The 21922-nt window shown below is 44.7% G+C and overlaps 2 protein-coding genes across 2 annotated transcripts in view; one reads left to right on the forward strand and one right to left on the reverse strand.

The window, feature by feature from the left end:
• The window catches only part of LOC308413035 (neuropilin and tolloid-like protein 1), a gene marked incomplete at its 5' end in the record, with an annotated part of 44002 nt that overhangs the window by 16566 nt on the left and 5514 nt on the right, over window positions 1-21922 (forward strand). The window contains 5 exons of the mRNA XM_080907820.1: window positions 15477-15518; window positions 17378-17505; window positions 19109-19337; window positions 19758-19871; window positions 19956-20100. Of these exons, the coding sequence (XP_080763946.1) occupies window positions 15477-15518; window positions 17378-17505; window positions 19109-19337; window positions 19758-19871; window positions 19956-20100 (658 nt within the window). The remainder of the gene's footprint in view (window positions 1-15476; window positions 15519-17377; window positions 17506-19108; window positions 19338-19757; window positions 19872-19955; window positions 20101-21922) is intronic.
• LOC308413008 (uncharacterized protein) lies at window positions 484-13777 on the reverse strand (the record flags this gene model as incomplete). Its single annotated transcript, XM_080907790.1, has 3 exons — window positions 8830-13777; window positions 8734-8770; window positions 484-829 (listed from the first exon to the last, which is right to left on the reverse strand). The coding sequence occupies exons 1-3, from the start codon at window positions 13238-13240 to the stop codon at window positions 484-486; spliced, it is 4794 nt and encodes a 1597-aa protein (XP_080763916.1). The 5' UTR covers window positions 13241-13777.

Raw genomic sequence — 21922 nt, forward strand, 5'->3', positions numbered from 1 at the left:
GGATGTACTACCTAGTGATGGGTCGGTCTGCCGTTCTGTCCGCGCGGAGCAGTGTGAACATAGCCTAAGATGGCTCTTAGGCTATGTTCACACTGCAGGCGAAAGCGCATCAAATCCGATTTTTTTTTACCCTATGCGACCCATATCCGATCATGGTATGACAGTGTGAACGGCACAAATCCGATATTTTCAAATCCGATCTGGGTCACTTTCGTATGTGGTACTGAATCCGATACATATCTGATGTTTTAGAAAGCGACTGCTGTTTGAACGGTCATGTCGCATTAAATCCATCTTTTACGTCACTGACACAAGACAGACGCCAATTATCAGTGCCGGAGAAGACATCGTGAACGCTTCCTGGCCATCCAGTGTAGATGTTAGTGAAACTGTTGGGAAGACAACGTGAACATTTTATTTGTACTGTATAATCTGCAGATTCTGACAGAAATCTGCAACTATCCTTTGAAGCATCGCTCCTCTCTAAAACAGGCAGGACCCCCAAGCACCTGGCGCACCTCCATCTGCCCAGTCTGCCCAGCTGCCTCTGAGCCCCGGCTCACTTCCACTCCTGCTGCGCTGCCGCTGCTTGCCATATGGGTGGCCATCAGGCCAGCTCCCAGGCTTCCGCTGGAAGCGCGGGCGACTGCCAGAGTGGACACTTGGGGCATGGGGCACCGATGGTCCAGCCGATTCCCTCGCCTGCTCGCGGGGTGGGGTGAAGCGGGCGATGGGGGTATGTGGCAGGGCGTGTTCTGCGATGCCGCTGCAGGTTTGGTGGTGGTGATGTGTACGGCTGCCAGCGGGAGAGCTGCAGCCGTTGAATGTACTGTTACAGCAACCGTGTGATTATTGTAAGAATAAATAAATGAAAATGCCATCGGGTCTGCCGTGGTGGTGATCTTTTTTTTGTTGTTGTTAATCTTAAGTGCACGCAAACCAGTAAACAAATTAAAACAAATACTGTTGGTAAACTATAATACAAAAATTACAATTAAAATTCTCAACAATAAAAACAATTGGTATAAATATAATTAATATGTAAACAACTTAATAGCCCTCAAAGTGTCTAAGTCACGTGACGTGTCAGCGCAACACCGAAACATAAGAGAGGGGGGCAAAGTGTGCCTGCTCTCCGCTGCCACAGGAGCGGCGAGTCCAGCGACCTGGCTGTTTCGTTTTTGCCAAAAGCACAGCATAGCAAACAAGCAGAACTCAAAGTAAAGAATCGATCTAACCAGGCTAGTATCGATCCGATACCGACTTGGGATCGATACTATCGATATTTGGATCGATCCGCCCACCACTATCAGAGAGCCATCTGCTGCAATTGGTTGGGGGTGAGATGAGGGAGACTGGACAAAAGACATGCTGTTTTTAGCTCTGGAGCCACTTTAATAGGCTGGTTTTATCCAAACTAAGTGTTGACCTTTGCCTGTAGTTCTGTGTGTTTCTTATAAAAGCATAAGAAACTGATGAGTGAAGTGAAGCGAGTTTCTATGCAGCTGATCGAACGGTGAATAAGGAGACTCACTAAATAACCTATAACAGAACTCACCCTCTTTGGAGAGCATGACAAAATAGTGGAGAACGTGTCTTTCAGACTTTGTCCTGAGTTCTGCCATCTTGCTGTTCTTACATCATACTGGCTGTAGCTCCATCTGTCGCGGCTGCTGGCTGTTCAGAATATCACCACAGCTCTAAGCCTGTGTCTCCTTTCCTTGGCACGCTCTCAGTCTTCACTGCTGTGACTTTGGCATTGTTGTCTACCCAAAGCATAGTAAGCCACCTCTTTTACCCCTTCTGACCCCCACCTTTTTGTTTGCCTGGTCATTGAGAGTGCAGTTAAAATAAATCAATGCTTGTATTTTTCAGTGCACTTAAATTGCAAGTTCAACTCATCAGAAGCTTTTTTTTATATCCCCAGATTGCATTAAAGGATGCGAAAAAATATACACCACACCCTCGTGCTAATTGACAGCACGATGTCAAAAAAGTTGCATTGTGTTGCAATTTTAATAGTAGTCTGGCAGAATGCAGCTGGGAATGTGCTCACATTTCCATTTGCAGTGCAGGCACACCAGCTGCAGCTAACAAGAGACGAGGAGGGAAACGCACGCGTATGCACTCGTGCACACACGCACGCAGAAGGGCTTGTTCCCGCAGTCATTCCCACAGGACAGTTAATGAAAGCTTGTCTTCAGGGGAATACAGCTTGTCAGCGCTGAGCCGCAGCAGCAGCTTAAGGGAGTCCGAGACAGATGCTTTATTAACTACAGATTTTATAGGCCACCTACACTGACGGGGCAAAGCCTAATCTGCATCTCTTTGTCTGTTTGTCATCTATCCATCTTTCCTTTTTCTTTTTTAATTTGATTGCGTCTCAGTACATAATTCTTTTTATTCCACAAAGGAATGTTCCACTTTTCGACTCTCTTCTTCTGCTTCTTCTTCTTCTTTCTTTGTTTTTTCCAAAATTGTTTGCCACAATTTGTTTGCCAAATGTGCATGTCATTAGCAATATTAGCTATTCCGCATTTTTCAGATAATATACATGCCCTTTCAGTTTTTACAGCTAATTAGGGTGATTTGGATATATATTTTGTACACTGAAGCACTTTTTTTCCAAACAGCCTCCTAACATATATTGTCCCTTTAAGAAGATGTTTTGCATTATTAGCAGATCAGGAGAAGCTGTTTTCTGTGTGTTTACATCAAATGTAATGAGTCCTTAATACCAAATGTTAATCTCCCATCTAATTCCACCCGTCGGGGTTGGCAGGAGAGAATAAATTCATCCTTATGCACCCAAGCTTGCAAAGAATATTTAACAAGAGTGCACACTCTAGACTGACTCTAGAGTCATTTCTATTTAAGCATATTATGGCCACAAGGTGGTTTTTGGTCAAGTATTTATTGATAATGCACAAGTTTTTGGTTAATAAAATTATTGATGGACACTAGTTAGCTTCACTAAAGATAAGATAAGATAAGATAAGATAACCTTTATTAGTCCCACATGTGGGAAATTTGTTTTGTCACAGCAGGAAGTGGACAGTGCAAAAGCCCATGCAGTACATTTCCATGTTTATATTGTACTATATAGCAATTAATTTGTATGTTATTAATGGCTGATTAGCTCTGTCGCTCTGTGTTTTTTGCACTCAGTCTGTGGATGCTTTGCTAACTAAGCTTTAGCTAATAACTTAGCACTTCACCTTCATGACTTAATCTGGTCAGTTGTGGTACAAAAACAAGCAAAGAAAGAAAGAAACAAAAGCTAAAGCAGAGATGGCCAAAAATGCTGCACAATGCTGATGTTTCACAATAGTCTTTGTAAACTAATTGATGATGTCAGAGTGGCTGTGTCCATCTTAATATACAGTCTATGATCTGTGATGTGTTTGTGTAACAAAGCAGTGCCACAGTTTAACTAACTAAATATACACAGTCACATATACAGGGAGTGCAGAATTATTAGGCAAGTTGTATTTTTGAGGAATAATTTTATTATTGAACAACAACCATGTTCTCAATGAACCCAAAAAACTCATTAATATCAAAGCTGAATGTTTTTGGAAGTAGTTTTTAGTTTGTTTTTAGTTTTAGCTATTTTAGGGGGATATCTGTGTGTGCAGGTGACTATTACTGTGCATAATTATTAGGCAACTTAACAAAAAACAAATATATACCCATTTCAATTATTTATTTTTACCAGTGACACCAATATAACATCTCCACATTCACAAATATACGTTTCTGACATTCAAAAACAAAAAAACAAAAACAAATCAGCGACCAATATAGCCACCTTTCTTTGCAAGGACACTCAAAAGCCTGCCATCCATGGATTCTGTCAGTGTTTTGATCTGTTCACCATCAACATTGCGTGCAGCAGCAACCACAGCCTCCCAGACACTGTTCAGAGAGGTGTACTGTTTTCCCTCCTTGTAAATCTCACATTTGATGATGGACCACAGGTTCTCAATGGGGTTCAGATCAGGTGAACAAGGTGGCCATGTCATTAGTTTTTCTTCTTTTATTCCCTTTCTTGCCAGCCACGCTGTGGAGTACTTGGACGCGTGTGATGGAGCATTGTCCTGCATGACAATCATGTTTTTCTTGAAGGATGCAGACTTCTTCCTGTACCACTGCTTGAAGAAGGTGTCTTCCAGAAACTGGCAGTAGGATTGGGAGTTGAGCTTGACTCCATCCTCAACCCGAATAAGCCCCACAAGCTCATCTTTGATGATACCAGCCCAAACCAGTACTCCACCTCCACCTTGCTGGCGTCTGAGTCGGACTGGAGCTCTCTGCCCTTTACCAATCCAGCCACGGGCCCATCCATCTGGCCCATCAAGACTCACTCTCATTTCATCAGTCCATAAAACCTTAGGAAAATCAGTCTTGAGATATTTCTTGGCCCAGTCTTGACGTTTCAGCTTGTGTGTCTTGTTCAGTGGTGGTCGTCTTTCAGCCTTTCTTACCTTGGCCATGTCTCTGAGTATTGCACACCTTGTGCTTTTGGGCACTCCAGTGATGTTGCAGCTCTGAAATATGGCCAAACTGGTGGCAAGTGGCATCTTGGCAGCTGCACGCTTGACTTTTCTCAGTTCATGGGCAGTTATTTGGCGCCTTGGTTTTTCCACACACTTCTGGCGACCCTGTTGGCTATCTTGAATGAAACGCTTGATTGTTCGATGATCACGCTTCAGAAGCTTTGCAAGTTTGAGACTGCTGCATCCCTCTGCAAGATATCTCCCTATTTTTGACTTTTCTGAGCCTGTCAAGTCCTTCTTTTGACCCATTTTGCCAAAGGAAAGGACGTTGCCTAATAATTATGCACACCTGATATAGGGTGTTGACGTCATTAGACCACACCCCTTCTCATTACAGAGATGCACATCACCTAATATGCTTAATTGGTAGTAGGCTTTCGAGCCTATACAGCTTGGAGTAAGACAACATGCATGAAGAGGATGATGTGGACAAAATACTCATTTGCCTAATAATTCTGCCATTCCTGTAGATATATGCACATAAATATTTCTGCAAACGTTTTCACTCATTTTCGCTGAATGAGATGAATATACAAGTAATTTTCATAAAACAGGCTTTGTATTCCCCTTTTTTCCATCTTACATTAGGCGTAAAACCCCTGGTAAGGTATTGTTGCATCACAAACGCACAAACACACCCAAACACACAGGAATGAACATGATTAATCTGGCTGAGCTTGGAGAGGAAATAGGTTAGAAACATGAGAGAATTAATGAGAGTCCTTGTGTATTTGAGGCTGAGTTGTGTCCATCACCTGGTCTTCCTACATCACAACCCCTGACCAAAGGTTATGGAAAAATAATGGAAAAAGTGAGAATTTATGCTTGGAAAATAAGCCGTTTGTTTTATTTTTGCTGGAGTCTAATCTGACCTCAACAACTAAGCTGGTACGTCAGAATTTATAATCCACCTAGCGAGTAGATTCATCAGCACAAAGGTTTAGAACAAAATATCTGTCTGCTCCCTTCCTCGTGCTAAATGTGTTTCTCTGTTTTTGATGAGGAGCATCAGGGTTTCTTTTTGTAGAGGGGGGATGGTGGGTTTAAATAAGGGCAGAGGAAATGAACTGGCACATAGATTACGTAAGTTTAGGCCAGCCGTGTTTTTATTTTATTTTGCAGTATATCTTTAACGTTGTCATTTTTAGTCTGTGTTATTTTGCGCTTACTTTATCCAACGACTGAAGCTCAGAGATTTTGTTTAATCTGTTTTTCTTGACAAAATTGGTGCACATATCTCGTGTATTACAGAATAGAGGTTGACCTTTATTTGTCAAAAAACAAAACAAAATGAAGAGCCTTAAGCCCTGACAAAATATATGTGGGTCAAGCCATGAACAATCAATCTGACCCCTAAATATCAGTGGCTCAAAGGGTTGGCTTAAGTCTAGGAAATAAAAAATACAATCTCAGTGTCATGATCCAGCTGTGTGCAGGCAGGAATTGGACCCAAACATGAACTCACTGGAAACAGAACTGAACTCAAAATGGCAGCTTTTATTGCTGACCAGAAAACTGTACAAAACCTAAACTGGGAAGAATCTAACAACACACACACACACACACACACACACACACACAGCTGTGAGAAATCTGACACGAGACCCAAGGGAAGCAAAACTCAATACATTTACATAGGGCACAGACCTTCAAAGTGAAACAGGAAATGTAACACAGACGCGGACTTGACTAGGGGAGACAGAGCAACTAAGAAACACAGAGACCAACAAAAAGGAGGCACAGAGGGCAGCTACTAAATACTAAACAGAATACAAGAAACCCAAACCAAGACACTAGACTACAGAATAAACTGGGGCAACAAAGAGAACTTAGAACATACATCATAATACAAAAACCCTGAGACACAAGAAACTCTGGGTCAGGAGATCCAGGATCCTGACACTTAGGGCTTTAAAACACATTTAAGTAACCCATTTGTAACTAACACATTTTTGAGCGTAAAATAATACTTTAGTAGAAAATAATTTTGGCACAGAAGGAATTGAGGATAGCCAAGATGAGCCTGTATTGAAATGTAGATTGAGAATTAATATGGCATCACACTGATTCACAGACGTTAACCCTCTGGAGCCAACGGACGCCCCAGCACGTTGCAGCCTCACTAAGTCTCCGTCTCCACTTGTGTCCAAAGTATGGAATTCAAACTATGTAGCAGCTTTTAATCCTAACAGTATGGTGCATATAAGTTCTGCACTATAAAAATAGATTGAAGCTGACAAAATAACCATGCCTATGTTGTGGACTAATTTAACCGTAAATAACTCAAAAGCTTTGCAGATATTTACGTGTTAAAGTTACTGGGGGGTTTTTTGGGGGGGTTTTTTGTGTCCCGTTTGGATCTTTAGCCATCAGAATTGTTGTCTTAAGGCCAAGAAAGATGCCAAGCGGATTTATTTTACCAAGTGGATCATCATGGCCTTGCCATATTGGTCCATTTGATTGACCTTTATTATAATTATGAATTTAACAAACAAACAAAAAAAAACAAAACACCTGGGTCACCTGTATGGAGAAAAAAAACAGAAGAGAAAGCAAACAACAAAGAGCAACATAATAAAAAAAACGGCACCATCACAATAAACTAGCTAGCAGTAGATATCAGTAGATACTAAATAATAAACGATATTGTGCAGCACGCAAGATAGACAGCGTACAATGTGCTTTGAGGCAGCAGCCAAGAAAGCTGTAGTCCGCGTCTGTGAATACCCATGTGTACACCTGTGTGCATACCTGTGTGGATCAGCATGCTTGCATTCCAAAGGTTTCTCCATGTAACGATCTGCTAGGGAGTGTGGGGAGCCACAGCCCCGTCCTCCAGGGTATGAAGCTACGTTAAAGTTAAAGTTACTGTTAAACTATACAAAATTAAAAATGTTCTGTGTCACATTTAGTGCTTTATTTTAGATCCCCTTTACAGATATTTGTGATTGAGGGATTTGGTTCAGTTTGAGCACATATAATGACTTAGACCTCAGAGTGTTAAATTGGTGCAGTTTTGTTGATTAATGTTCAAAGTGGGTTATAGAAAGGGACTTAAAAGTACTTAGACTGATTGTAAAATTGATTTGGCGGTTTTTCAGCCTTGAAAATTTCATCTTACTGTTTCCTATATGAAGGTATGACAGCTCAGAAACACTGAAAAAATCTAGATAAACTAAAAAGCAACTTAAACATAAACAATTACAAAGAAAGAACAATACAGTATCCCCATCTGAACCAAAGAGTAAAACAGTGAAATGTGAATTATTAAATATTAGGTCTCTCTCCTCCAAGTCTCTGTTAGTACATGACTTAATAATTGATCAACAAATTGATTTACTCTGCCTTACAGAAACCTGGTTGCAGCAGGATGATTATGCTAGTTTAAATGAATCAACACCCCCGAGACATTCTAACTACCAGAAATCTCAAAGCACAGGCCGAGGGGGCGGTGTGGCAGCAATTTTTTACACCAGCCTATTAATTAACGAAAGACCAAGACAGACTTTTAATTCATTTGAAAGCCTGATGCTTAGCCTTGTCCACCCCAGCTGTAAAACTCAGAAACCAGTCTTACTTGTTATCATCTATCGTCCACCTGGGCCTTACACAGAGTTTCTGTCTGATTTCTCAGACTTTATATCTGATTTAGTTCTCAGCTCAGATAAAATAATTAGTGTGGGTGATTTTAACATCCATGTAGATGCTAAAAATGACAGCCTCTAGCATTTAATCTGTTATTAGACTCAATTGGCTTCTCTCAAAATGTAAAAGAACCCACCCACCACTTTAATCACACTCTAGATCTTGTTTTAACATATGGCATAGAAACTGAACATTTAACAGTGGTTCTTGAAAACTCTCTCCTGTCTGATCATTTCCTGATAACATTTACATTTACAATAATTGATTACACAGCGGTGGAGAGTAGACTTTATCACAGTAGATGTCTTTCTGAAAGCGCTGTAACTAAGTTTAATCGAGATCTCAATTTCAGTGAAAATAATCGTGATTATAATTTTTGCCATAATTGAGCAGCCCTAATCTATATGTAAAAAAGCACTGTGGAATACACCAGGCACAAACACACGCACACGCAGGTATGTACTGCCAAATTCCACATTTATTTGTTTGTTTACACAGCTGACTCAGTCGCACAAGCCTGACAGCTCACGAGCCCACCTGATCTCTCGCCGCTCCTCCCCGTCTCACTATAAACACAGCGGAGGGAGACCATCATTAGTACATAAACACCATCAGCTGTTCTTACCGGCCTCGCAGCGCCGCCCTGTTGAGCCTTCTGCTCCACTCCTCCCCGGCAGCTGCGCCCGGAGCCACGCCTCCGCCACACACCCCCACCGCCCGTTCGAGGCCGGGGAGCCGTCCGGCCGAGCCAACTCCCCCCCTCGCGAGCGAGAGAGGAAATCGGCCACCGCCATCTGTGCCCCCGGCCTATGGATCACCTTGAACTTAAAGGGCTGCAATGCCAGATACCACCGGGTGATCCGGGCGTTGGCATCCTTCATGCGGTGGAGCCACTGCAGCGGGGCGTGGTCCGAACAGAGGGTGAATGAGCGTCCCAGGAGGTAATAGCGCAGGGAGCCGACCGCCCACCGGATGGCCAGGCACTCCTTCTCCACGGTGCTGTACCGGCGCTCGCACTCCGCTAGCTTCCGGCTGATGTACAGGACAGGGCGGTCAGCTCCCCTCACCTGCTGAGACAAAACGGCTCCCAGCCCTCTGTCCGAGGCGTCAGTCTGCAGAACAAACGGGAGGGAAAAGTTAGGAGTGTGAAGCAGCGGCTCCCCACAGAGAGCGTTTTTCACTCGCACAAACGCCGCCTGGCACGGCCCCGTCCACTGGACCAGATCCGGGGCACCCTTTCGAGTGAGATCGGTCAGGGGGCTGGTTAGCTGCGCAAACCCCGGCACGAAGCGACGATAGTAACCCGCCAACCCCAAGAACCGTCTCACCTCCTTTTTCGTCCTGGGGCGAGGGCAGGATGCGATAGCCGCCGTCTTCCCCACTTGTGGACGCACCTGCCCGCCCCCCAGGTGGTACCCCAGATACTGCACCTCCCTCCGTCCAACCGCGCACTTCTTCGGATTGGCCGTGAGCCCCGCCCCCCTCAGGGACTCCAGGACCGCGGCCACCCACGGCACATGCTCCGCCCAGGTGTCGCTGTGGATGATCACGTCATCCAAGTAGGCGGCAGCATACGCCGCGTGCGGACGCAGTACCCGGTCCATGAGACGCTGGAAAGTGGCCGGGGCCCCGAACAGGCCGAACGGGAGTGTCACGAACTGGTACAAACCGTACGGAGTGGAGAAGGCCGTTTTCTCCCTGGCCTCGGCAGACAAGGGAATCTGCCAATAGCCCTTGGTTAAGTCCAGCGTCGTGAAAAAGCGGGCCGTGCCTAACCGGTCCAGGAGCTCGTCGACCCGAGGCATGGGGTAGGCATCAAAGCGTGACACTTCGTTCACCCTGCGATAGTCGACACAGAACCGTATAGACCCATCCTTCTTCGCCACCAGAACGATGGGGCTACACCAGGCGCTGTGCGACTCTTCTATTACTCCCATCCTCAGCATTTCCGCCAATTCCCTCTGCACGATTTTTCGCTTATGCTCCGGGAGCCTGTAGGGCCGTGAACGCACCGTCACGCCGGGCTGCGTCACGAAATGGTGCTCGATGAGGGACGTCCGGCCGGGCAGGGGGGAGAACACGTCCGCAAAGCGCTGTTGCAACGCGACAACGTCCGCTCTCTGGGCCTGTGTGAGATGGCCATCACAAGGGAGGGAGGCGGGAATGATAGAATTTGGCACCTCAGGCCCCAACTCATCTCTCTCCTTCACCAGGCTCACCAGAGATGCGGTTTCAACCTCTCTCCACGCTTTAAGGAGATTGAGGTGATAAATCTGCGTGGCTCCTCCCCTGTCCGACCGAGCGACCTCATAGTCCACGTCCCCGACACGCCGTGTGACCACAAAGGGACCTTGCCACTTGGCGAGCAACTTCGAGCTGGAAGAAGGGAGTAACACAAGCACTCTATCTCCCGGTGAAAATTGCCTGAGTCTAGCCCCTCTGTTATACAGGCGTTGCTGACGCTGCTGAGCCTGGAGCAAATTCTCCCGTGACAACCTCCCCAAAGTGTGGAGTTTTGCTCTCAGGTCCAACACGTACTGTATCTCATTTTTGGCGGGGCTCGGACCGTCCTCCCAGCTTTCTTTAATCAGGTCGAGCACCCCACGTGGCCTCCTGCCGAACAGCAGTTCAAAGGGAGAAAATCCCGTGGAGGCCTGGGGCACCTCCCGCACTGCGAATAACAGAGGGTCTAGCCAGTGATCCCAATTGCGTTCATCCTCGTTAATGAACTTCCGAATCATGGACTTTAAGGTCTTATTCAGCCGCTCCACCAGCCCGTCAGTCTGAGGGTGGTAGACGCTGGTCCGAATAGATTTAATGCCCAGTAATTCATACAGTTCCCGCAGTGTACGAGACATAAACGACGTGCCCTGGTCAGTCAGTATCTCTTTCGGGATTCCGACTCGGGAGATGACCTGAAACAGTGCCTGCGCCACACTCTTAGCCGAGATGGTGCGCAGCGGAACTGCTTCCGGGTACCGCGTTGCGTAATCCACCAGGACTAACACAAAGCGGTAACTGCGTGCACTCCGGTGAAACGGCCCGATGAGGTCCATGCCGATGCGCTCAAACGGGACCTCAACGAGGGGGAGAGGGCACAGAGGCGCTCTCGGTATGGCCGGCTGGTTAACAAGTTGGCAGTCCGGGCAGGACGCGCACCAGCGGCGCACATCCGCTCGGATGCCAGGCCAATAAAATCGGGCCGTTATTCGCTCCAGAGTTTTCTCGTAGCCCATATGCCCTGCCATGGGGTTATAGTGGGCCGCCTGGAAAAGCGTTTCCCGGCGGCCCGGCGGCACCAACAACTGGGTGTGTGTTTCCTCAGTCTGAGTGTCACGACTCACTCGATATAATCGGTCATTTAATAAGATGAAACGCGGGTAGGTCTGCGCGGCCTCAGGGCGCACCACGTGACCATCAATAGCCATCACTTGGTCAAAGGCTGAGCGTAGGGTGCCGTCACGAGACTGCTCCAGTGGGAAATCACCCATGGGGGACACTTCCGGGGCCGGCGGGACGTCCCGTGAGGGACCCGCCGGCTCCTCCCCCCCGGAGTCGGTGTCGGACGACCCCGCGTCACCGCTGAATGCCGCGCACACGCTACACCCCGCTTCCGGTCGTGATCGCACCCCCGCGTACTGCCCCAGTAGCTGATGAAACTCCGGCCAATTGGTACCCAGAATCAGGGGGTGCGACAGGCGCGGGCTAACCGCCGCCATTACCCTATGTGTATGGCCCTTGTATTTTAGCAGCAGCGGCACTATGGGGTACCGGTGCACATCACCATGAACACACCTCACCTCCACCCACTCGGCCTCCAATAATGCCCCGGGGCGAACCAAGCCTTGGTGCACGAGGGTCTGTGTGCAGCCCGTGTCCACCAACGCTTGGCGTATACCCCCTCGAGTCCTTACCGGAATACTGTATGTCCCTCCTGGACCGGGGGAGGGTGCTGGGGCGCCAGCAACGCGGAACACCTGCCCCACTTCCATAAGCGGACAATCCCTCCTCAGGTGTCCCGGCTGCCCGCACTTCCAACACTCCGGCCCCGGCGTTTGTGCTGCCCTCCGTGGCTCGGGGGCGGCTCCACTCGGCTCGGTTCCCCTGGACGGCACCATCGCCGCGAAAGGGTTAGTGGGGCTCAGCGCCGGCAGCTGCTCTGCCTGCCCTGGTGCCGGCACACGGCGCCTCAGGGCCGGCACTGGGGCCTGTTTGTTCGGCCTCCGTCCGGCGTCCCCGGACTCCCCTGCTCCAGCGGCAAGGTGGTCCTCCGCCAGCGTCACCGCTACCTCCAAGCTTGCGGGCCGGTGGCACCGGACCCATCTCGCCGTCTCCGCTGGCAATCCCTCCGTGAACTGCTCCAGCACCACCTTGTCCACCAGCTTCGTCTCGCCCTCCGATGTTCCCGGCTGCAGCCAGCGCACCGCCGCGTCGCGCAGCTGTCGGGCCCAGGCGAATGGTCGGTCCGATGTAGCCAGCCGACAGGCCCGGAACCCCCGGCGATGGTCTTCGGCGGTGAGCCCCAGCCTGTCCACCACCGCCCGGCTCACATCCGGGAAGCTGCTCCTGGACGCCGGAGGCAGACTCAGGGCCGCTGTTTGTGCCTCCCCAGACAGCAGGGGGAGCAGCCGCGGAGCCCACTCCTCCCGCGGCCATTGGCACGCCTCCGCCGTGGCACGGAAGGTCTCCAGAAAAATCTGTGGGTCGTCCCCGTCCCCCATCCGGGGCACCGTCACCGACAGTGGCGAGGGCTTCGGCGTGGCAGCGGCCCCGACCAGCCGCTCCAGAACTTGTGTCTGTCGGTCCGTCTGCTCCCGCAGCGCGGCCAGGTGGGCACGCTGGTCGGCCGCTTGATCCCGGCTCATCGCCGCCATCTCCGCCAGCATCTGCGCCAAGAATTGCAGGGGCTGGGCGGGTGGCGCGGCCTGTGGGTCGGACATTTCCCCACCGGCACTGTCCTGGGTTTCGGCACCACTTGTGGAATACACCAGGCACAAACACACGCACACGCAGGTATGTACTGCCAAATTCCACATTTATTTGTTTGTTTACACAGCTGACTCAGTCGCACAGCCTGACAGCTCACGAGCCCACCTGATCTCTCGCCGCTCCTCCCCGTCTCACTATAAACACAGCGGAGGGAGACCATCATTAGTACATAAACACCATCAGCTGTTCTTACCGGCCTCGCAGCGCCGCCCTGTTGAGCCTTCTGCTCCACTCCTCCCCGGCAGCTGCGCCCGGAGCCACGCCTCCGCCACAAGCACTTAGACTAAAACTGACGTAGCTACGTTAATCCTACCGTAAAACAATAAGACAAGGTACGACCATACTCCTAGGATGTGGGGGTGAACGCCAGAACACCCTGGAATGTTACAGACCTCCTAGGATGAGACATTCTTTCAATATGCCACCAACTATATACTTCTAAACACAAGTGATTACATGCAGTATTCTACCATATGCAAACTTATATCATTAAAAGATTATACTGACTACTAAGTACAATTTTCCATTGACAACCTTGTAGTACCATATCACCCTATTAGAGCACTTCGCTCTCGCTCTGCAGAACTACTTGTTGTTCCTAGAGTGTTTAAAAGTAGAATGGGAGGGAGAGCCTTCAGTTTTCAGGCCCCTCTTCTGTGGAACCAGCTTTCAGTTTGGATTCAGGAGACAGACACTATCTCTACTTTTAAGATTAGGCTTAATACTTTCCTTTTTGCTAAAGCATATAGTTAGGGCTGGACCAGGTGACCCTGAATCCTCCCTTAGTTATGCTGCAATAGACGTAGGCTGCCGGGGGATTCCCATGATGCATTGAGTTTTTCCTTTCCAGTCACCTTTCTCACTCACTATGTGTTAATAGACCTCTCTGCATTGAATCATATCTGTTATTAACCTCTGTCTCTCTTCCACGGCATGTCTTTTATCCTGTCTTCCTTCTCTCACCCCAACCGGTCGCAGCAGATGGCCCCGCCCCTCCCTGAGCCTGGTTCTGCCGGAGGTTTCTTCCTGTTAAAAGGGAGTTTTTCCTTCCCACTGTCGCCAAAGTGCTTGCTCATAGGGGGTCATATGATTGTTGGGTTTTTCTCTGTATCTATGAAGCGCTTGAGGTGACTTTTGTTGTGATTTGGCGCTATATAAATAAAATTGAATTGAATTGAAAAAGCACCAAACTGTTGTATTTTGGACTATCAAGGTGTTTATTCTATAAAGATTTTGTAAGCCTTCATTAACTAGACAAAGTTTATTGTTCAAAAAAATAGAAAGAAATGAAATCAGCTGAATTTGAAGTGGTCAGGTGGGAACATTTCTGTCCTAATCCTGGCTATTGTCAGCCAATGGTATTCCTCCCTCCCTTTGGTTGTCAATTTACTAGGTATGTAGCCACTTTGTGTTGCTATTAATTATTTTTGTCTGTGATCAGTGCAAGATGCATAATTAAACAACATTTCATGGTCCATGGTCACATCATTGCTAATCTCTTCTTAGTTCTACCCTGCTCCTTTTTGTCAGCATGTGCACCCAATGATTCTCCTATTCTCTGGAACTCTGTTAAACAGATACAGCACTCTTGCATTTGGTTTTTTGACGATGATGGTCGAGGGTCTAACGGATAGTCTGGCCAAAAAATCTCCCCTAGATGTTCAGTTGAGACATGGCTAATGATTCACATCATTATCATCTGCATCAATCACACCATACAGTGAACCCTTGTGCCCTATGAATGGGTGTGTTTTCATCCTGTGAGTAATCACTCCAGTAAGGATAGAAATGTTAGATAAAAATTTAGGAGAAAGGTTATCACTGAGAAAAACTTTGCATTCATTAGCAGTGACTCTTACGTCTTTAGGGAACAAGTGGCGAAAAACCATGTGAGTAAAATGGACCCACTGATTAAACAGAGTCACCCAGGCTATTGCCTGTATTGGTTAGTTTGTCACGCGTCTGCATGTTTCGACATTTCTTCCAACTGTACTGCATTTACTGAACACATGCAAATGTATTTAAATATTATACACCAATCATCCACGACAATAAGACCACCTGCAAATGTTGTGTGAGCCTTCTTGTTCTGCAATGACAGCTCTGGCACCTTGACACAAAACATCTGGGGATATTGTCCACAGAACATCTGCCACACAAACATCTTTAAACACCTTATGTGTACACAATTTTAAATGCATGTGTTTATCACATACAGTACGTGGAGTACATCATGTTATAAAAATTTATTTGCCTCTTACAAGACCGATGTTCTGCTTTCAGATCCCGAGTTTAAAGGGCTTGGGGAACTGCCAGCTCTACCATGTGAGTATTAAACTTGTGTGTGATCATGATACAACATAATATTAGACACAAAGCAGAAAGTCAGTGTAGTGCTTGATTAAATTGATATGTGTTAACATCAAAGTAGGAAACGAGTTGTTAAATCAAATTTACATACTGCAGGAAAGATGTCATGTTGCTGGAAAACTGCAGTACATTACATGTGTCATGTTTTAATAACTGAGACGTTTGTACATGGTGACTTTGTTACACATTAGTCTGAGCTCACAGTACATAAATCTGTGAGCTAGAGGTTAGCAAGTATGATTATAATGTTATATGGAGACAAAATCCTAAGTTAGCATTACTGCAGTGTTACTAGTGATTACTGGAAACTGGAATGTGCATACAGTAATGGAGGTTTTAACTGCTAGTTTTAACCTTTCCAATTTAATGTATCAGTTTCCCAATCTGCCATGAGAACCAATGTTGGAGTTTTAAAAAAACTAAAAATGTAATGAGGTGTATTTAAATTTTTGACTTAGGTACAGCTCCACACATACATGTTATTTTCCTCAGAATTGTGTTAATAACAGTACTAGAAAACCCTTCATACTCGATGCTACAAGATGTAAAAATTTAAATAGAGTCTAAAATTTGAATTTGGAAACTTAATTTGTGACATCACAACCAGTTTTGAACCGTTTCTGTCAAAGGGGAAACACATAGTGACATGGTGACACATAGTTAGCCTATGTAAAATAAAAATGTTTGCACATTTATCTATTCAAAGATATCTTGTCTTTAACATTCTGAGATGATGATGAGATAAAGTGCTGTTTAACATTTTCACATTGCCAAGGGCAAGCCCAACTCCACAAAGGATGGGATGCTATGTAAAATGTCAATAAAAACATAAACCTCACAAACCTTTTACGTTATGAAACATATTAGTTCATTTTGAAATTGATGGCAACAGCATATCTGAAAATATACGAGGTCTAGAAAAGTAAGTGGTGGTAAAAAGAAGCCTTTTACAGCTAATTGGGTGAATCGAAATATTCAGAGAATCTGGAAGAATCTCTGTGCACAAGGGGACAAGGCTGGAAATTGTGAAAAAAAAAAAAAGCATGAATCTATCATGGAAATCAGTGCCCGGTCTCAGGAACACTTCCAGAAGTCATTGTCAATGAACACAGTTCAGTGTGCCGTCCATGAACACGGGTTAGAGCTATAGGATGCAAAGAAGAAGCCATATGATCCAGAAACACTGCCATTTTCTCTGGGCTTGCAGATCTACTAGAAAGGCATCATCAGTGTTGAAAAGTGTGTTTTCAGGGAAAAAGACACCATTTTACCAAGGCAATACCAAACCTACTGCATCTATTAGAACAGCATAACTTTGCTGGACTGAACTGGCCTGCATATAGTCCAGACTTTACACCAGTTGGAAACATTTTGCACATCATAGAATGAAAATCACAAAAAAGAAGGCACTGCACTGTAGTACAGCTAGAATCCTATATCAGACAAGAATGAGGCAACATTCTGGTCTCCTCAGTTTCCAACGTTAACAGGCTGTTGTTAAAAGAAGAGTGGACGCTACACAACAGTAAACATGGCATGCCCAACTTTTTTGAGACATGTGGCTGGCATTAAAATTCAAAATGATCTTTTTTCTTAAATTGTATTTTCTCAGTTTAAGCATTTGATTTATAGTTTATGAGGCTTGCAGACCACTGGATTCCATTTTATTTTACATTTTACGCAGCATTTGAGGTTGCATAAATCTTCATATGAAGCGTCAAGTACTACAGAAAACTTGTCTCTACAACTGAAACAGGCCTCATTGTTACAACAGCATTGCTTTAACTGTTACGTAAAACTGCTGCTCTCCACAGTTTGTGAGTTTGAGATGAATGGTCCAGAAGGCTACGTAGATTCAACGCAGATAGCTAAGGAAGGCCGGGCGCAGCAGACTGAAGCCGTGGACTGCAGATGGTACATCAGGGCTCCACCGAGAGCCAAGGTCTGCATACTGTGTGCCATTTCTTTCTTTCTTATTTAAACAATCTCTGCTAATCACAGATGGAATTTGACTCTACTACAAACTTCAGATACCTGGAATTGATTGGTTGTCTGCTTGTTGAGACAGTAGGCCGGTGTTCTACCTGTAACATAATGTGCAGTGTTGGTCAAGTTACTTGAAAAAAGTAATCAGTAACGAATTACTGATTACTTCCCCAAAAGAGTAATCCCGTTACTTTACTGATTACTTATTTTCAAAAGTAATTAATTACTTAGTTACTTTTAAAAACACGATTTACAACCTGAATAGGTAATAAAGCAATAGATCTGTCAACCCAATTCTACTTTTTCTGCATAATCCATCATACAAAATGTAATCAAATGGAAAAGTCTCTTTTTTTTAAACTCGTTTTATCAGTTTTAATCTTTTAACTTTATGCATCAAGCAAAAATTAAATTATATGCACCATTCTCTGGCTTGAAGAAATTAGTTTAACATTTAAACCTATTTTCTGCACATTCCAGCACATAAAATAAAATATTTTTATGTTTACACTCAGTCTTTCAAATAGATGCAAGAAAAACACAGCAGAAAGTAAATAAAATCAAAGACTAGCAGTCCTGTTGCTCTATTTTCACCTGTAAAGCAGGAGTGGGGTAGGCGGAGGTGTGCTCTGGTGCAGGTGTGGCGCAGCAGTCAGTGGAAGAATCCGCGAGTTTCTCTTTGAATTTCCCATTACGTCGTTGCGCACTCGGAGCTTGTTTAGGGTTTTTTTCGGAGTAAAAAGAAGTTTTCTTCCCACGCACAACGGACGCTAATGTTTTTGTCACTTTTTATGGAATCAAACTCAAAGTAAGGTCAGTACTTCCACGCTTTAAACGCTGCATGCTCATACTCTCTCCCGCACTCGATATATGATCCATTGTTGATCTGCAGACAGCTGTTGTCTCACGTCGCACTCGCTTACGTCACTGTCTTGAGACATTCTTGCAAAAAAATCACGGTTTTAGTAACGCAGTAATGCAGCGTTCCTACGGGAAAGTAACGGTAATCTAATTACCGTTTTTGCAATAGTAATCCCTTACTTTACTCGTTACTTGAAAAAAGTAATTAGATTACAGTAACGCATTACGCGTTACTGTAATCTAATTACTTTTAACGCGTTACGCGTTACTGCCCATCTCTGATAATGTGAACATCACATTTTTACAGTATTCTGCTCAGCAATGACTGATGTGAAACTGTTGTAGCAGTTCTCATTTAATGATGTTGAAGTTGGTTGTTTTCAGACAAACACTGTAGAATTTTTTAAAACCATCTTCAAAACGTCCAAAGATGTCAGCCTTTCAGAGCTCAATAAATGACTGCAGGTCAACAAAATCTTGCCAGTTAAATAATATTGCTGTTATTATTTACACATCTACATTTCTTTTGTCACTGTTGGATATTTGAGCCATTTCAACGAGGAATTTTTATGTGATAAATAGAGAAGGTCTTCAAGTCATGAAAAAATGAAAGGAGAAAAACATAAAGATGTCCCAGTGTTATTAAACTCTGGTCCATTCACAGCACTCTTTCTTCTCATCCTTTTGTCTCCTCACAGATCTACATGCGTTTTCTTGAGTATGAGATGCATAACTCCAATGAGTGTAAGCGTAACTTTGTTGGCATCTATGACGGCAGCAGTTCCGTTGAGCACTTAAAGAATAAGTTCTGCTCCACTGTGGCCAACGATGTCATGCTGGTTACCTCTGTGGGGGTGGTGAGACTGTGGGCAGACGAGGGCAGCAGGAAGAGCAGATTCAAAATCCTCTTTACAACCTTCCATGAACGTGAGTAAATCTGTCTGCCTGAGATTTGTTTCTTTTAAAGATCAAGATTTATTGGAAAATGTTAAATAATGAGTAGAATTTAGATAACAAGTGTTCAGGGGATTGCAACAGTTTATGAAGTATATACATCTATACATCATCTGCCAGTGAGCAAGCACTTGGTAACAGTGGGAAGGAAAAACTCCTGTTTAACAGGAAGAAACCTCTGGCAGAACGAGGCTCAGGGAGGAGCAGCTAGCAGAACGCTATCTGTGTTGGCTGTTGGCTTCTAGGGAAAGGAGTGGTGCTGTTCCTTAGCAAGCCCATAGCTAATGTTGCCTGTTTAGGCAGAAATGGAGCCAAAAGTGAGTATAGTTAAAGTCTGACTTTGAAGAAGAACATATTGCTACAGCCGTATCTTTCCTGCCTGTCTTGTTTCAGCTCCGTGTGAGAGAGACACTTTCTTTTGCCATAGCAACATGTGCATAAATCACACTCTGGTGTGCAATGGCATCCAGAACTGTGTTTACCCATGGGATGAGAATCACTGCAAAGGTATGTTGAAATTCCAACCACCAGCCACATGCTGTTTTCACAAAACACGCCTGTGATTTCTGTCTGTATCATCCCCTCAACCAGAGACGAGGAAACCGAGCATCCTGGATACGCTAGATAACACTAACCTCACTATCATTGGAGTAACCTGTGGTCTGGTCGTCATCCTGCTCATCATCTCTGTCATCATCCAGGTCAAACAGCCTCGCAAGAAATACATCATCCGCAGGTAAAGTCTCGGTAAATTGTTATTTAGTAGTATTGTCAAAAAGAGAACAAGGGGAATTAAAGACTTTAGTGGTTAAATAAACCAAAACATTCAGAACTATAGAACTTTGTAGACATCAAGGCTCTGTTCATGTATGCGGGTATTTTTTGGTAATATTAGCTTTCTCTGTACTTTTTGACCTCCACATATCCAAAACTTCCTTTCAGAGTGAACATTTCAGAAGTATTTACACGTGAAACAAAGATTTTGTCTTGGTAGATGTGTGATGTGTTTTTATAAGAACAGATTTTTAAATAATAAACAAAACACCTGTGTGCATCAGAATATAGCCCAAAATCGCAAGTGTGCAGTTCCTAATAAATGCTGATGCTGCTTCATGTGTGCTTTGCTGGGACTGAGATATACCTTTAACTATCGATTTGATCAATTTGTAGATCTTGATCTATCTTTACTCAGTAGCCAAAATCGCTTGATTTGAGCAGTGTTTAAAACTGCACATTTACATAGTTGTAAAAGAGTAAAGGGCACGACTTTCAAAATTCTGTTACAGGTCAGACATTTTAACCCTCACATTAATATCAATAACAGGGGCTTTTAATTGTGAACATAAAAATGAAGATTGGAAATGACTGAAAAGTTAAGCCAATACTTTATCTCTGAGGAATTGTCGACTTTTTTGTCAATCACAGTACTTCAGAGGTCGCATCCAAATGTCCAAAAGAAGACTCCCCCACTCTTTTCCATGTGTTGTGACCATCTTGCATCCTTAGTTAATGGTGTAGAATTATGAAGTCGCGCCAGATAGGAAATAAAAACTGCCAGTTATTCATACTTAAACCTTCTGGTTGCTGTTAAAATGTACATGTAACGTGCATATGTATTTGCAAATATTACACTCAATTTACGTGCTAGGTGTAAATTCACAAACCTGTGTTCTGCCAGAAAGTGATTTCTGATGTTTCTATATGTTTTCTACACATAACACCTTTGCCTATATTCTTAAATAAACTGTAGTCAGCTGGATTCCCACAGAGGTTATAAAATGAAGAAATAACCTGCTTTGTCTCTATGACTCTGTGTTATTGTACCTACATTACAGGGCTGTGCAGAGAGGTTTAAAGGGGTGGGTGCTCAAAGTTAAAAAGGGGCACATTGAACCAGGCTGAATAACAACAACACACATTTATCAAAAATCTAATATGGGCAACAAGGCAAAGCAAACGTAGCCGATGCTTTACCTGATGGGTACAATGTTGCTGTTGAGGGGTTGCTGTGGATAGTGCTGGAGGGCAGGGCTGTGTTGATCTGAGACTGTAGACATTAAAAAGTCCATAGGAGAGATGGTAGCTGATTAAACAAGTGTCATGAGATAATAACAAAATGCAAAGATTGGTGACAGCGCTTGGAATCATAAGGCAACAAAAACTGTGAGAAATAATTTAGGCTCTGCCTGTGATTCACTCTTTGCTTCTCTTCTTCCTTCCATCCCATCATTTCATATATCACTCTCCACTTGCTGTCTATCTGAGTACAAGGCACAACTTGCTATTGCAATAAACTATAATCTAATTATCCACACCTAACAACTCTTGCACTTAATCTAAAATAAAATGATGACAGAAAAATGTTATAGCCCTGCCTTTAGTAGCCTCACACAGCTCCTACTGTTTCCTCCTCATGTCCTTGCCAGCCATGTCTGGACAATGTTATATCATGAGTAATGTGTTTTTTAAAAATCCATCTAAATAAAACAAACACATGCACGCACACACAATGACATTTTAGACCTTCTTCAGAATACTGTATATACTATGGGCATCAT

The sequence above is a fragment of the Rhamphochromis sp. 'chilingali' genome, assembly GCF_963969265.1.
Source record: "Rhamphochromis sp. 'chilingali' genome assembly, chromosome: 16".
Lineage (NCBI taxonomy): Eukaryota > Metazoa > Chordata > Actinopteri > Cichliformes > Cichlidae > Rhamphochromis > Rhamphochromis sp. 'chilingali'.